At 39.0% G+C, this 17,537-nt stretch overlaps 1 protein-coding gene across 1 annotated transcript in view; it reads right to left on the bottom strand.

Annotated features, from left to right (window-relative positions):
• Positions 1-17,537, bottom strand: part of Micu1 (mitochondrial calcium uptake 1) — a 145,745-nt gene that overhangs the window by 76,599 nt on the left and 51,609 nt on the right. Inside the window, exon 6 of the mRNA XM_051186738.1 lies at positions 6,713-6,827. Within this exon, the coding sequence (XP_051042695.1) occupies positions 6,713-6,827 (115 nt within the window). The remainder of the gene's footprint in view (positions 1-6,712; positions 6,828-17,537) is intronic.

Here is a 17,537-nt window from a genome sequence, read left to right as displayed (position 1 = left end):
TCAGTCTCTTATGTCTCTGGAAGTTACAAAAGACTTTCCCTCACATAGCTTGGAGGATGGAGCCCAACTCTAGCTAGTTCAACCTTTTCCCAGATCTGAAGATGCGATATGTGGTCATGATGCCTACACTCTGCATACCATCGAGACAAATCCACACTCTGGGACTTATATACTATCCCAGACACCCTTAAAACAAGAGGGTGGCAGGCTGTTACTGCTGGTAGTACTTACCAGGAGGTTCCAATCAGGAGAGCCATGTTTGTGCTCTATCATGTTCTAAACATTAATTACAATTTTAATGCATTCTCAGGACAGACTTAAAATTGATATTGATCCAGTTTTGCTAGTATTTGGAAATCCTAAGAGGAAGAGACCTTTTTCCTCATTGAAGATCAGTGTGGTTAAATGATCAACTGTGGGTTTTCTAAACATTGATAATATGAAACTTTACATGTCAAGAGAATCTGAGGTTTAATGCTTCTTAAAAAGATGTTTCTATTTCTTCAGCTCCCAACTTACAGACACTCAGTCCACCTATGACTTCTTCCACTGCCATTTTCTGTGGGAAATATACTCCAGTCCTGATTGCTACTAACAACAAAAACTTCTAATTTTATGTGAAGGAAAGCATAATGGCTGAAGTTTCTGGTTGATAGTCCAAAGCCTATCTTTTGAGTTTCATTCCAGAGAGCTGTAGTCATTCATTTACATACCTTGGCCTTCCTGACACTGATGCTGTCAAGAGTGTTCAATGCACAAGATGTCAGAGCTTAGATTTCTCCAGAGTACCGGGAGAGAAACGCTACAAGACAATCCTGTGTTGCACCTGCATTAAAGTCATGTTCTACAATACAAATATACTCTCTTCAACTTCATTACTGTTTTATTTATGACCAAATTACATCTGCCTATGTGACAGAATCCCATCCTTGTATTCAGAGAGCTAAAAGAAAAATGTCACCTACTTGACCTTTTCCCTTTTGTATGGCTTCCTTTCAAAAGTAGAAGTTCAATAACCAAGGCAACAGCTTATGTCAAGGTGGAATTTGTCATCTAGATATATAGTTCCAGCTGCATTAATAAAGAAACTGGTGTTTGTTACTTAACCTGTGTCAATCTGAAGGACCCTTTTTTACATGTAACTCAGTTTGGTATTCATTCAAAAGCTATTTGCTTTTCAATTAAATGTCCCAGTAGAAAAAAAAAAAATTGGCTGCTACAATTAATTTTCTGGCTTTATTTATACATTATAAAGGATATTAATGTAAAATAGTTTTAAATGTTAACTAGGAAGCTGAAAGTAAGCATAGCAATACAAATTTTAATATATATTAAGTAATCATTCAGAATTTTATTTATTTAGCTAATAAATATATATGGAACACTTCTATATGCCACAAACTGTGCTGGACAGCTTTTCAAGAATAGATGATAATTGAGGAAAACATTCAATGACAGTATTTTTTGTCTCAATCTTTTGAGACAACATTTTGCTATGGCTCCCAAGCTGGCCTTTAATTCACTAAGAATCCTGGCTGATCTCAAACTTGCAGCAATCCTCCTGCCTCAGACTCCCAAATGCTGGGGCTATAGGCATGTGCCACCATACTTAGCTTGCAACAGCAAGGAGCAAGGAGGCAGCAAACAACTAAGCCCAAACATCCATAACACTGTACACACGATTAACTGAGTTTAAGGCGAAGGCATGTAGATAGGCACATAGACAGGTGTAAACATTATATTCCAGTCTAGTGTCTAAGAGGCAAACTGTGAAAAGTGGGCTTATAGGCCATAAGCAAGTGCCCTTAATCATTAGTAATCACTGAGAATTAAGTTCCTACAGAACCGCCCCAGCCGCCAAAGAAAGGCAAAAACAGGAAGGGCCTGAGGAAGAGGGGAGGATAGGCAGCAGAGTTATACAGGGCTACGATTGTGGTGGCTTCCACACTCTGCTCAGGGTAACAAAAGAGAGACAGGGAGCTACACTGAAGTCCATGTGACACTGTCATCAAAGACAGGGAGTCAGATGTCCTAGAAGAATTCAATCTTGTTCATCTGAGCTAAGCACCTTGGGTAGTTGTTGCTACAGAGATGTAACTATGTCAACTTCCTAGAGTTGCTGGGACTACTGAAATGACAGTATTCTCCCACACATCTGCCCCCAAATAACCTAAAATATTGCATATTTAAAAGCATTTTTCAAATTGCCAACGGAAGTTACATTATTGTAATTTTCCAGCAGGTAGATGCATTTGTGAGAAATATGCAAAACTATGAAGACAAGGCTTAATTTCCCCTCAGCCAAATTATGCTACTGTGAAAACATAATTTGATTTCTTCACTAATTGCCTGAAATCTAAAAGAATCAAAAATCAGAACTCACTGAACTATGCCTGACATTTATTAGATGTACACAGGCTTTGAAGCCCTAGCACTGAGCACACCATAGGATTTCTCTGGTGGCTTTTCAAAACTTAATAGTAAATAGCAAGGAAGATGCTCAATCATGAGCTTTCACAAATGACTCATTACTACTGCCTCCACGTTATTAGTTTACAGAATTAATAATTTTAATTAGAATACACATGGAGGTAAGAATACAAATAGTCATCTGTCAAAATCGATTAACAATAGGCAAGAGCCAGATTTCAAGTTACAGTGTTATTAGTCAATCACAACATTAGTAAAAATGACCCAAATTAATAATATTTAGCATTCTAGATAAACCCTGATAGCATTTCTCTGTACTTAGTTGTGAAGAAAAATTCCTGCCTTCTACATCAAGACCATGAGTGCATGTTGCAGTAGATCATTCAGACACTGAGCCATAAATGGCCAAGCTTGTATATTCACACTTGATTTTTATCAACCTACTTCAAGGATCAGAGCACGTTTGGAAATTATTTAATAATAATTATTAATCATCTTGCCTAGAAAGAATGTGAACTTATTTTATCGATGAGTTACTGTCCTGTAAATATTTAATACTGTACTTAATACACACGCTCATGCTAAAAATTTTCAAGTGAATCTATCAAAGCTGATCAGAGAAATGAGGTATAAAAAGCAGAATTTATATGCCCAGCCTGGGAGGGGATACAATATACGGATTCTGAACTAGCATAAGGAATCAAGCGTGTTTTGAATTACATTAATTTAAAAACCATGTTTCACTCACTCTGCCAGCACAGCTGTAGAGTTGACAACTACAAGGACTATTCTTAGCCTAGGACACCAACAGCAAGGCTGTTTTTGGAAGAAACAAAACATACCAATCTCAATATATTTTATACTCTTGTTCTGTGTCTTTGCTCTAACTCTTTAGGCACAGCAAATATCTGTCGTGAATAACATAAACTTGTGATTGCTGCTATGTAACTCAACAGTTTAGGATGGAGAATGGACAATAAATGAGATAAACAATAAATTACACAGACTCTGAAGTGGTGGTGGAGGCCAAAGAGGAAAAAAACAAGGCAAGAAAAAGGTTTTTGTTCACTGATTCTGGAAGGACAGCTGAGGAATCTGCATAGGACTGAACTAGGCCCCCTGAATGCACGTGACAGTGGATGGCTTGGGGAGTTTGTGGGGCCACTGGCAGTGGGATCAGGATCTATCCCTACTGCATCAACTGGCTTTTCGGAGCCCATTTCCTAAGGAGAAATACCTTGCTCAGCCTGGACACAGTGGGGAGGGTCTTTTTCCTGTTGCCTCATTGTGGTGATGGGGCAAACTTGTTGACTCCCTATGGGAGGCCTTACCCTCTTTGAGGAGCAGATGGGGAGTGGGGTGGGGGAAGCAGGAAGAGGAGAGGGAGGAGGAACTGAGATTGGTACATAAAATTAAAAAATAAAGTAAAATGAAGAAAGAAAAAAGGTTCCTGAGCTACAAATGTATAAATGTATGTGTATGAGATGGGAAACGGGTTCAGTGATTAGATGGCCAAGAAGGCCCTTTATCCAAGTCACATATGGAGAAGAGTAAGAAATCAATGCCACTTATTTTACACACAAAATATTTCTTATGAAACTACCAAAAAGTTTCAGTGAGAATGAACACTATTTAATGGGGAATCACAGTTCACAACACAATTTCCCTGGTTTTACTTTTAGGTGTGGTGAACTGGAAAAGAATAATTTGCTATGTATAGATTTTATTTTCGACAACAGAGTGGAGTTCTCAAGCACTCTGTGGTCCCAGGGCCATCAAGGGATGATGGCAGGAGTACACTCACTGAGTGCAAACAATGCATCAGAAGGGTGGTCCTGACTCAACTGGGTGATGCCTTCCCAATGTCCTATTGGTTTTCTACAGCCCCTGCTACCTGCTGTCCATCAGAAAAATAAATACACCAATACATGTTCCAGTCTTACACCAACTCACTAACAATGCTTATTTATTTATTTAGAGTGTGAGTGTGTGTGTGTATTCAACTTCAGAGTCTGTTCTCTTTCTTCCCTGTGGGGTTGGGGGAATTGAACTCAGGTTGTGAGTCTTGGCGACAAGTGCCTTTACACACTGGGCCATCTTGAGGGTCCAACACCAACACTTTTGAGGCTTAGGGAGTTGTCTGTCCTCTCCCAGGATGACTTGGGAACCATTTCCCATACTTAGACTGTAATGGCCCCTTGTTAACCCACAAACCCTGAAAGTGGGAAAGAACTGACATGACCCCAGGGTAACTAATGTCTGTGTCAATTTTTCCTTGGCAGCTTGTTAGATAAAGTGGAAAATGCCATATGCAGCATTAAGATGGCTTGGACTGCCATCAGAGCCTCTTCACAGCTCAGTCTTAGAGAAATGGACACTGAGAGCAGGGCAGTAAAGCCACAGGGACCCAGAGGCTGCTCAGTTTAGCCTTCTACCTGAAAATACCTCCTCATTCACAGTGGGACTAGGGGGTAGCTCTGGAACATTATATAAGCCTGAGTGTCTTCATCTGTAAAATGAAGGCAATAACAATCCACGCTACAGGCTGAAGTTAAGTGTGTGTGTGTGTGTGTGTGTGTGTGTGTATATGTATGTAATGTATGATGACATCAGTGCATCTGAAGATCACAAATTATAGGAACAGTTGCAAAACTTCCAAATTTGGTTTAAAAAGCTCAACAAGGGGCTGGAAAAGATGGTTCACTAGTTAAGAGCTCTTGTTGCTTTGCAAAAAACCAGGGTTCAGTTCTCAGTACTACAATGAGTAGTTCTGTAGCATCTATGTACACATGGCGCACGCGCGTGCGAACACACACACACACACACACACACACTCACTCACTCACTCTCGGTTATAAACACATATACAGAAAGTCATTTTTAAAAATTTTTAAAAAAAGAGTCAAGATCTGGGCTGGAGAGATGGTTCAGCCACTAAAAGCTAGGTTCACAACCACAAAGAGTCAAGGTGTGGGCTGGGTGAGGCTGCACATGCCTTTAATCCCAGCACTGGGGAGGCAGAGGTAAGCAGGGCTACAGAGAGACCCTGTCTCAAACAAACAAAAAACAAACAGTCAAGATATGCTTTACATTGGGGTTGTCATAACTGTGTTAATGGACATTTTCATTGGCACACATTCACTCTGACACAGTGGCACCCAAGGCCATTGTGGTGAGTGACACAGTTGCATGCCATGGACAGCTGTGATAAGGTTTACATCTATGTCTTTTTTTCCCTGTCAATAGTTACATGGAAAGCTGGAACTGGTTGGTCATGGCAGGAGCCTTGCCTTCCATCTGTGAAAATCCATAAGCTGGGCAAAGTGGTGAATACTTGTATTCGTAGTAACTGACAGGTTGAGACAGGAGGATTGCCAAGTTTGATGGCAGTCTAGTCTACATAGAGAGACCCTGCCTAAAAACCACCATCATCTGACTCAGGGTGTTATCTTTTCAGAAACTCAGCTATGGATGGAGGAGAGATGAGGTGAGGAGGGGTGAGGTGAGGTGAGGGGGAGAGAAGGTAAGGTGAGGTGGGGGGAGGGGAGATGAGTGGTAGATTCCCGTCTCTTTCCTAGCTGCAAGAACACTCAGAATCACTTGTCAACAGAATGTTGAGTTTGGACTCTGGTTCCCTTCTGTACTTTCTTTGCAGTGCTGGGGTGGAACCTAGAATTATAGACCTAGTAGGCAAACCTAGCTGTATCCCCAGCTCTTGCCTGGGTTATATTTTAATGAACTGCACAGAGAGCTATGAACATTGTTTCTTTTTTTCTGAATGGTCAAAATCCATATAATGAAAAAGCACCACATTGTTACACACCCTGAATCCTTTCACTTTTAAAAACCAGACACATACCAGTGTTCTACATAAGGGAATACTGACTTTTGAGCTCCCAGAAATATTCTTCCACTTGGTAGTCAACACAAGGAGGAAAACGGAGCTAGTTTTCCTTCGTGGACACAACTCCACATGAAAACTGTGTGGGCAGAGTAGCACAGTGCACTGCACAGCAGTCTCGGCATGTGATCGGTCCTCAGAACGCAGAGTTGGTTACAGCAGGAGTGACCTCGCTGGTTGAGTGTTTTAAAATTGTACCTCCACACCTTCGGTTTCTTTTCAAGTGACTTTCGCACAAATTACAGAAACAACAAACGAAATCCTGTAAGAGTTCTAATTCATAACTCTACAAATGGGTTGTGTTCCAGCCAATCAGCTTTAGCTGTTTCTGTATTTCTACATGTTCCTTACAAACAAGAAAAACGAGAAGTTCATACTTACTGGAAAGAACAGTGGTAAGGAAAATGTAGTCGGAGAAGGAGATGAGCCCACATTCTCCAAGGGTGTAGAATATACTGCCTTCATCAGCAAACTTTTCTCGTTCCTGGGCAATTTTCTAGTACGCACAGATCCCACCAAGAAATAAAGAAGATAGAGTGAATTAGAACATGGACAGTAGGAGCGGACTTGGCAGATATCTCACAGTCCACTCACTGCCTTAAGCATTTTCATGACAGCCATTCAGAATCAATGGATCCTTTACAGTTTTTAAGCTAATGAAAATTCCAAGACAAAAGATGATTAGTTTTTCACTTAAACTGGGTTAATAGGAAATTAGAAAATGATTTCAATTATTTTCTGCCATTGAACATGTAACCCTATCTCAGGACTGTTTTAATTTTAAAACAGCTGACCTCACTGTGAAGTACAAAGAAAAAACAAAACAAATAAAAAACCAAAAAAAAAAAAAAAAAAAAAAAAAAAAAACAAATAAAAAAGCTAAAGCTAAGAGGAAATTGGTTCCAACTGACTAAAAGACCACACTGTTAGTGATCTGAATTAGAGGGAAATCAGCTTTTTCAAGGCCATACAACATACAAATGCATCTGAAACAGTTACTTTAAACTTCCCTTTTGGACTCATCTTAGTCTGAAATACGAAGGAGTATTTAGGGCAAAGGATATTCTGAAATGTAATGCTGAATCAGACACTCACCTGAGGTTTAGACACAATAACCTAACTATATTTACTATTATGTTAGTGGATGCTACTGACTTTCAGCTTTTTGATGAAAACAAAAGGTTTCCTGACTCATCTCTTACTGCAAATACATACTGCCTTTCTTCACTCCATGATCATGAAGGCCAGGTTCAGTGGCAGTCGGCCTGACACATGGCCCCGTTCAGCTTGTCCAGCTAAACTTTTCCTGTTCTCTTTATTCCTCTCTGAAATACAAAATCCCAGTGGCAACACAGAAGACATTTGCAAATACTGCAAAGGATCCACCAGAGAGCTGCACAAAGTCCATAAGTTCTGGACCAACCACAGGTATTTAAGGAACCATTTATTCTGTGCACCAAGGAGGGGAGAAAGAAAGAAGCTTAAATAATTCGAACCAATGAAGCGCAATCAAAGCAACAATCTCATGCAACAGGCAGCACTGCAGAGAGGTACCACCACACCAGCATCCAGGCACAGGTTACCAAGGTTACCTCTGTCTAGTGGCGATCCCATCAACATCAGAAAGGAAAGAGAAGTGGTTAGCACAAGCACCATGGGAGTCAGTAAGACATCACCCCCACAAGACCTTAACTGACTCTGATGGCCCCTAAGCAAGTTCAAATCCACAGGCACAAGCGATGCCAACAGAACAGTCCCTGATCCTAGAGTTTGACTGCAGATGCTATTGGAGAATGAACTTGGGGCTGGGCTGCTGCTCAGTCATACCTGGAATGCCAAAACCTCAAGTTCCATCCCTAGCAGTGCAGAAACCAAACAGAAGACAGAAAGCAAGTGCTTTTCTGATTTTTGTGGCTGATGTATTATCCCCCATGGCAGCATTTAGTGATTATAATATCTTTGACCTGACAACTTAAAAGAACACAAGGCTCATGGTGTTCTCAGTACGGCTGGATCTTACGCCAACACTTGGTTTTCTATTCAGAGGTTAAACACAAATTCTAGAAGGAGAACCTATTAGAGGAAAGCCTGAGCAGCAAGGCCACTCTCTGGGAAGTTAATATGTAAATTCCTCAATATATACATATATACATAGATATATGTTTTTATTTATATATAATTATCTGATATATTGTAAAACACTGTGAATAGGAAGACTTACACAAAATGAAAATGTTTTCCAAAGCAGTAAGTATATATGGAAGACAAAGAATTAATATCATAAAAATTTCATGGAGATGCTGCTCTGTGTATTAAAATAAAGATGATATTGGCAGCCAAATGTTAAGGAGCAGGTCAGTTAAGACTTTCATGGTGCTCTTCACGAAGAATGAAGACATAAACCAGACTCAGCCAGTTAACTTTAGATTTTCATTCAATTTCAAACTGACAGACACACGGAGAAACTAGCACAAAGAGCCAGCATGTGTTTTTATGCAAGTTTACTAATACATGACTCCACTGGTTCATATTTTTTTTACAGAGACAGCCTTTGAGTCGGTCTGAGGCAGCTGGAGATATGGTGTTATTTTACGTTACTTTAAATGTATCAGCTTATATTTCCTGTGAACGAAGATATTCTCTTAAGTACTGGATAATAAACTTAATAAAACCAGAAAATTTAGTATTAATATACATAGTATTGTTAAATACCATACATTAATAAGAACCTTAGTGCATTATTTTGTGTGCAAGCCACTATGAGAGTGTAGCAGTCAGATGACAACCTAAAGTTAGTTCTTCCCTTCTACCATGTGAGCGCCAAGGCTCAAATTCAGGTCATCTTGTCAACCTTGTCACACTTAGCCAGCCAGCTATCCCAACAATTTCTTTTATACCCAAGCTTCTTTTTCCCCAGTCCAGATGTATCAAAATAAAAATGCATCCACTTGCCAAGTCTCTTTAGATTCCCATATCTGGAACAGTTTTTCCCTTATTTCTTTGAAGGTTTATTACATATTATTGTGATGGAATTTCCATAGAAGTCACCATTTTAACTATTTAACCATACAACAAATGAATATTTTTTGTGTCTGGCTTCTATCATTAAATGTTGTCCAGGTTCACTCACATCACAGTGTGAATCAGTACTAACCCACTGTATTACCCAAACCACTGCATTGTATGTACACACCAGGACTGCTTTACAAGTTCATAGGGAGGGCACTCAGATGATGGCTGTTGTTTGGCTGCTGTATACAATCACTAACAACTGCCAAGAGTAGTTGGATTTTCTCAACATATACCTAAGAGTAGAACTTCCTTACTACATAGTATATATTTAAGTCTTGAGGGACTGCCAAACTATTTCCTTCAGTGGCTTGAGCACATGTATACACATGTGCCCCCAGGCACTTAAGAGGTTCCAATTTGTACACATCCTCACCACTATCCTCATGGATATAAAATGGTACCTCACTGCAGTGCTTTCCTTTTCTCTTTCAGACAGGGTTTCACTATTTAGCCCTGCATGCTTTGGAACTCTTAAAGGCTGAGGTGATCCTCCTGTTGGTCTCCCAAGTGGTGGGATTACAGGTCCTGACACGTAGCTTCATTGTGGTTTTGATGTACATCTTCCTTGTGCCCAGCTTGCTGCCACACTTTATGACCTGTGATGGCATAGGTCATCTGAATGTCTATCCAAGGCCTGTGCCACTTTTCAACTGGCTTCACTCCAATGACTTGTAAGAGTTCTTGACACATCCTGGATGCTATAACCTTATCATCCATATACTTTGAAAATATTTTTACTCCTTCACTCTTGTTTTTCACTGTCCTAATAATGTTCTGTGAGCCACCTAAGCTTTTGCTAGTGAAGTTCAAGTCACCTATTTTTTTTTTTTTTTCTCATTTACTTATGTTTTAGTTCATACTTCATCATTGAAGCCAAGGTCACAGAGCTACCTCCACTTTCTAATTTGAAATTAGATTACTTTTTAAAAACTTACTGATTGAGTTTTTAATACAATGTGAGATAACCAGCATAGCTTCATTTTACATTTGTTTATTTGATGTGTATGTGTGTAGGAAATGCATGTGCCATGATGTACATGTGGAAATCAGAAGGTAACTCATGGGAGTAGAGTCTCTTCTTTCACTCTGTGGACTCTGGAGACTGCACTCAGGCCAGGAAGCTTGGCAGCAAGCACCTTTACCCACTCAGTCATCTTGCCAGCTCTCAACTTTATTTTTTTTGTGTCTAGATATCTAGTGAACACCATTCCATTTGTGGAGGAGACTGTCTTGCCCTACTCAATGCTCTTAGCACACTGTTGAAAGTCAATACATTGTGAGTACAGGCTTATCTCTGGATTCTCAACTTTATGCCATTTTCTATAGGTCTATGTTTATGCTAGTATTATACTGATGGTTAAAAGGGTAGTATGACAGGTGTACATAGGGAACATTTTGGACCCTTCCTCCTTATCCTTAGGACAATTATACAGTCTGTAGACAAAAAAGAAATGTCACCAGACAGAGATATAGTAGACCTACTGTGGCCAATGATCACTCAATTGTAATACTACTCCAACTTCATCACTACACTTGTAATGCTACTACAGCTAGCTCATTGAACAATGCAGGTTTGTGTTTAGAACTTATGCTCCTTAGGGAAGGACAAGATTGTTGTCAGAGTAGCTGCAGGTGAGCCCTCTGATATACTGAGAATTGTGGGAACGAATAGAAGGGCCCAAAGGAAGGCTGAACTGCTTTATATAAGAGAAAATTAAGGAGCCAGGCAATGGTGGCTCACACCTTTAATCCCAGCACTGGGGAAGCAGAGGCAGGCGAATCTCTGTGAGTTCAAGGCCAGCCTGGTCTACAGAGCAAGTTCTAGGACAGGCTCCAAAACTACAGAGAAAGCCTGTCTCAAAATAAATAAATAAATAAATAAATAAATAAATAAATAAATAAATAAATAAATAGAGAGAGAGAGAGAGAGAGAGAGAGAAAGTTAAGGATACTGGAAAGAAATCTAAGTGACAAGGGCTCACAACAGGACAATGTGTCCAGGAAGAATAGAACATTTCAAGCAACGGAGAAGTAGAGGGAACAAGGGAACATTGCACAGGCATACATGATGATGACTCCAAAAAAAAAAAAAAAAAAAAAAAAAAGGAATGAGAGTTACCAGGCAACCAATTGTTATACTATTTTGTGTGCCTACGGCTCTTCTTAGCTGGCTTTTTAAAAAGATCTAATTCTAATATAGATGATATTCTCAAATCAACTGCCCATAACATACAGGAAAGCTATGAAAACAGAGATACAAGTTTGAAAATGAAAACTTAAAAGCCTGGAGTATGGTAAAAATGGAAAGCAAAAATGGAAAGAGTTGAAAGGCTGACAGAAAAGTGTTGGTTAGTGTCTCTGACTCCAAAGGTCTCTTTAATGCTCAGTTTTGCAAACGGAAAAATGCCAGCAAAATGTTCCCTTGCTAATCTTTTGGGTAATGTTTAATGCTGGACTACATTTTAAGTCTTTTTTTTTTTTTTTTTTTTTTTTTTTTTTTTTGCCTTAAGCAAATATCATCTGTTTGCTAAAAGAGCTAAAGGGGGGCACATTTTAAAGGAAAACACAATGTTCCTTATAATTTTCTCTTGGAAATGTAATTTTTCTAAAAAAATCAAAAGAATATGCATTAATTCAACATAAGAAATCAATATAAATAGCAAAGTAATAAAATGTAAGAAAGAAATTGAAGCTGTGCTTAAAAGTGCAAAGAAATATTTCAAAGATGCTTCAACCATCTTCTAAGAGCATATGCTATAAGATTAGGTGTATTACAGTATCAACTCAGTGAGCATCTGGAAGAAATGCCTTTCATCTTATGGTTCCCAAGGGAGGGCTCTAGCTATTTAACACATGGTGAAAATTACTAAGTGTATTTTAAAAAGAAAATTGCAATCACAGACATGTTATGAAGTATTGGGCCACATTATATACCAAATTCTACTCTTACACTTCAATTTCTGAAATTAAAAGTGTGAGGCAGAATGCAGGTCAACTTAGAGCACCTGTGTTCATCTTAGTAACCAACAATGTTCCCTTTTGGGCAACAAAGCAACGAGCTCACTGACATACATGAACAAAATACAACTTTCAGTATTCATGTAGGACTCAGCCTTATTCCAACAGGTAGAACAGAGCTCCAGGTGTGATATTTCTAAGACTCTGAAGTTACCGACCTGCAGGAATGAAGAAGTGCCATCACAAAGGGGCAGGTGTGGTTTCACTTGCACCATACTCTGATTAAAAAACAAAAACAAAAACAAAACAAAAACTAGGGCTTCAGGCTTAACAGGCAAGATTTCTACCCCTGATCTATATTCTTAGACCCCTGATTGACGTTGTCTGAGTGTGATTACTGGGGGGCTTGAACACAGAGCTTTGTGTGTGTGTGAAACAAGCACCCTACTAGTGAGTGGAGTCCCCAGGCCTCCTTTTATTTTTATGTTGAGACAGGGTTTCACTAAGTTGCCACACTGGACTGGCCCTGGTCTCACTCTATGGGACAGGCAGGCCTGTGGTCCTCCTGCCTCAGCCTCCTGAGTAGCAGGGATCGGAAATCTTATGAATAAACTTACTATATAACACACTGTTCCCCACACATGTGATCACTACACTTCACAGTGAATTACAAAGCCCCAATAGTTTAACTGGGTTGGTGGCTTTGTGTTAGTGCCTACCCCCAAGTTTCTAACTAGTCTCACAAAGTTACCAAATCTAAGGCTAAAGTTGCATGAACCATCAAGGGCCCTTGAGGCTGAGTTTCCAATGTGTTAACATCCAGTGTGTGCTGAATCCCAACTGGTTAGTTACTGGGTTGATCAAAAGAAAGCAGGTGATTTTTCCTTCTCAGACTAAATTAGATGGAGTCAATTAATCTCATCATTCTTTTTACTTAACATCCAGTTTCAAGTTCTATAGTTTAAAACAAAACATAGCTCCTGGAAATCAACAGACTCCAAAAATAAAATGCTCATGCATCAACATATAAACTAAATGTATTTGTGGTATACAGAAAAAAAAAAAAAAGAGCATAGTGCTGCTACTTAAATTAAGAAGTCACCTTTCATGAACCTCAAGTTTTTGGATTATTTTAATATTGACACTTACTAAGGATTATTTTATTATCAGTATTTCTTGTCAGATGTATGGTGCGGGCCTGGAATCTCAGCTACTGAGGATGAGACAGGCAGATTATGAGTTGCCCATCTGAACAATTTAGTTCTATCTCAAACTATCTCAAAATAAAATCTGAAAAGGCACTGGCTGCAGTGGCACACACCATTGATCCCAGCACTTGGGAGGCAGAGGCAGGCAGATTGCTGTGAGTTCCAGGCCAGTATGGGCTATATGTAATAAGTCCCAGAACAGCCAGAGCTACATAGTGTGATCCTCCTGCCTTAAAAAAAGTTTTTTTTTTTTTTTTAACTTTTTTTTTTTTTTTTTTTTTTTTTTAAAAGATAGGTTTCTATGTGTGGCCCTGGCTGTGCTAGAACTCTCTCTGTAGACCAGGTTGGCCTCGAACTCAAAGAGATCTCTGCCTCCTGAGAGCTGAGATTAAAGGAATTTGTTGCCGACACCCACCACCACCTGGCTAAAACACATTTTCTTTTTAAAGGCAAAATTTGTAGCTCAGTGGCTAAGCATCTGACTTGCATGTGCAAAGCCCTGGGCACAATCACCAGTACTGTAAAAAAGAATGAACGAAGCATTAATTTTCTCTATATTGCTGAAAAGGATTTCAAATCCCTTTAGTAATACTTGTAGTTGTACTTTAAAAAATTAAAGACATATGTAAAGTAATATAGTGCTTCCAGAAAACTTGCAGACAGCATCACTACCTGGAGTTACAGTGGGGAGAGGGGGTGTTAGAGAAGAGTCAGCGATTTTCTCATGCAATGAGTCTCACACTTCATTATCTCCTTGGTGCACAGACAGCTGCCAAAGCCTTGGAAAAATGTTAGTCTTAAACAGTCACATTATTCTCAATCAAACAGAAGTTGTTGCACAGTGAAAATATGCCACTCTTGATCTGGTCCATACCCAATGGTGCAGAAATGTAGGAGTTGCTGCATGCCAAATAAAAATTAAGTTTAAATGTTTTCAATTCAGTGTAGCTTATGATTTCCCCTTTTCTGACTCAGATTCTCTTCCAAGCTTCTCAAAGGACTTTTGTTTTGGAGACGACATAAGTTACTGTGCAACAAACTGAGATGGCAGGGGGTGGGGAGTGGGGGTGGGTGCTTGGGATGGCGTACATGCCATCTGCAGAAAGCAATTCTCTTTTCAGTCCTGATCTAACCACCTGAGCTCTGAGAACAACCCAACTACCCAGAATGAGATGCTCTCCTTATTCATTCGCCTCAGAGAAAATGTCATAATGAAGATGTTTAAAATACAGTGGTGGCAGATGATATGGTTAAAAGCAGTAGTAACAATTCAAATAAATCTGCTGGAATGGAATTAACTTCAAGTAAAGGACAGAGGTTTATTGAAATGATTTATTGAATCCTGCTAAAGTATCATCAAAACTCTATGGGGAAGAAAATTGTATGCTCTGGTGCATGCCTTTACGTTGGCTCTGAGTGGGACAAACTAGATTTGAATGTTATTGATAATCTGCTACTCACATCTAAGAATTTAATTCTGGACTCTGGTCACACAAATAGATTAGTGCTAAACTCCTAAGAAAACTACCCCTGCCTCCAATAGTTCCAAGCTCAGCATCTTGGTTGTAGTCATGGAGGTGTCATAAATGGCTTCCTTGTCACTTAGTACAAAACAATTTCATACACAAACATTGAAATTGTAAGTCAACATAGTAATATTATTCTGTCTCATTTGGAAAAATACAGCAAGGAAAATATGTATCATAAGGAAAAATCAAAGGTTCACTTCAAGAATCACACTCAAACCCTTGACTCTCAGGAAGCCCTGTATAAAAGAATTTTAATAGAAAATTTGATTCCTAACATTAAAAAGATATCCACAGGACACCACAAACCATTAAAAGTGTGCCAGGAATTTATAAAAATTACAGGGCTGGAAATAGCTCAGTTGGGAGTGTTCATAATACCCAGCACTGCATAAACTGGGCATGCTGGGTCAAAGCTGCATGTAAGACGACTCTGGTTTAGACAAGTTAACTAAGTGCCCAAGTTAACTGGACCAACTGTACTCTAACTCCACAGCGCATAGCATGAACTGCTGAACTTCATATGTTATGAATAGCACAGGGGCACACAGGTGTCCGAGTTTACAATTTTTGAAAATGTTACTCAGGACTGGGAACTTTTGAAGGAAAACTTAGTTCACTATTATAGAGCATTAACTTTGGGGCTTAGCTTGTCCCAGTTAATTTGAGGAAAATCTCAGCCAGTGATTAAGTAAGCCTTTACTTAGTCAAGTGTATATTTCATTCATTTTCAAAATGTGTATCACTTCAAAATTAAAATGTTCTTCTATACACATAAAGCTTTCTATCTCAAAGAACTACATTCTCTACACATCTATAGAGCACCAGCAGCTATTCAGAGTATTTTGAGTAGCTCTCCTAGAATTGTATAATTGTAGCCTTTAAACATGCTCATATTTAAGCGATATGGAAAAGGACAGTCTAGAACAAAGTCCTTTATGCCAGAGTGAACTGCAAACACTATTCCATGATGAAAAAGCCAAGAATGAGGCGTTGTCAGAAATGTAACGACCAGTTATGTTTATGCTTCAAATAAACAATGGCATGTGGAGATCAACGTTTGGTTGATCTCAAATTCAAACACAACATAACCTAAAATAAAAATGTATCTAAAGATGTATTAATAGGAATCTGAATATGTGAGGCAAGCAAATAAATGACATCCTTTTGGGGGCATTTAATGATTACATTATCATTTCTTTAGTCAACCTAAATAACCAAAACATGTGTTAAATTCACAGACTTTAAGAGTGGTGGAACTTGAGAGACTGGAAAGAGACCCGCATACTCCACGTCAATGGAGTGCCTGACGTCATTAATAAGCTGGCCTGAAGAACAGTGCACTATGCTAGCAGGCCTCTGGGGCCTGCCTTTCCACAGGCAGCAGGAACAGCATGCAAAGAACAGACCCTGCAAAGAGATAAGCAAGGTTCCACCTTCTCTATTGAAGTGACTGCTGCTTGCTTGGGGAGCTTAAAAGATAACATACTGGTGTCACCAAAATAAATGCTGTTTCTAGAAACTAATATGAACAATTTCCTCACCATCTATTAAAGAAACGTTTATATTTAAAATAAATTTACAAGGTGTACTGAATGATGCAATAAAAATGATTTAAAAATATTTAACACCTCAAAATTTGATTTTAATGAATCAGTTTCTATCTACTGCATTCAGCTACTGATTCCAGAAACCTACAAAAGGTTTGGAAAAATATGGATGATAGAAAAATATAGACTGCTTCAAGGCTTATGTGCCTTCCTTGCACAGAGGCCATGGTGTCAATCATTCCAATTTCTGTACACATGCTCCTGAAGCAAGTGGATAGTGGTTTGACTAACCAAAAATAGTACTTTGAGACAGAAAGCGAAATGACTGATGCTTACTGCATACAGTGGTTGAGTGCTCAGGCTGTAGATTCCAGAGACTTCTTGGCACTTATTAATTCCCATCTCTTCTCCTCACTCCTCATTGCAAGGATCTCTTTTTTTTCCAAAAGTTTTGGGCTAAGACCCAAATCCAAGGCTTGCTCATGGTAGGCAAGACTCTACCACAAAGAGGGCCTTGTTTTCCTCTGGATAGCACTTGTTTATACCTTAGCTATTCTGAAATAAAATCCCTAGAATTTGAAACATTGAAATGGATTCATCGATTTTGAGGAAATCTTTGAAGTATTAGTTTGTTTCAGAATACAGTTATCACCACAGTTATCTGTGAGAGATAACTAGGTGAATGGTTCGGAAAACTGCTAAAATACACCCCATTTTAAAATAGGAGCACAGGGAAAATACACATTAGCTATTTCAAATCAAGTGATGCTACTATTTAAGTTGAATTTTTATTTCTATTAGAGCTAACCATCAAAAAAATGCAAGAGTAATTTTAAGTGAATAAAATTTAAAAATGTATATTCTATAAAAGAGTGCCAGCCTCTGAAGGTCA

Source organism: Phodopus roborovskii, unplaced genomic scaffold (assembly GCF_943737965.1).
Source record: "Phodopus roborovskii unplaced genomic scaffold, PHOROB, whole genome shotgun sequence".
In the NCBI taxonomy this organism is placed as follows: domain Eukaryota; kingdom Metazoa; phylum Chordata; class Mammalia; order Rodentia; family Cricetidae; genus Phodopus; species Phodopus roborovskii.
Note: the sequence above shows the minus strand (reverse complement) of the source record. Positions and strands in the feature narration are given on the sequence as shown.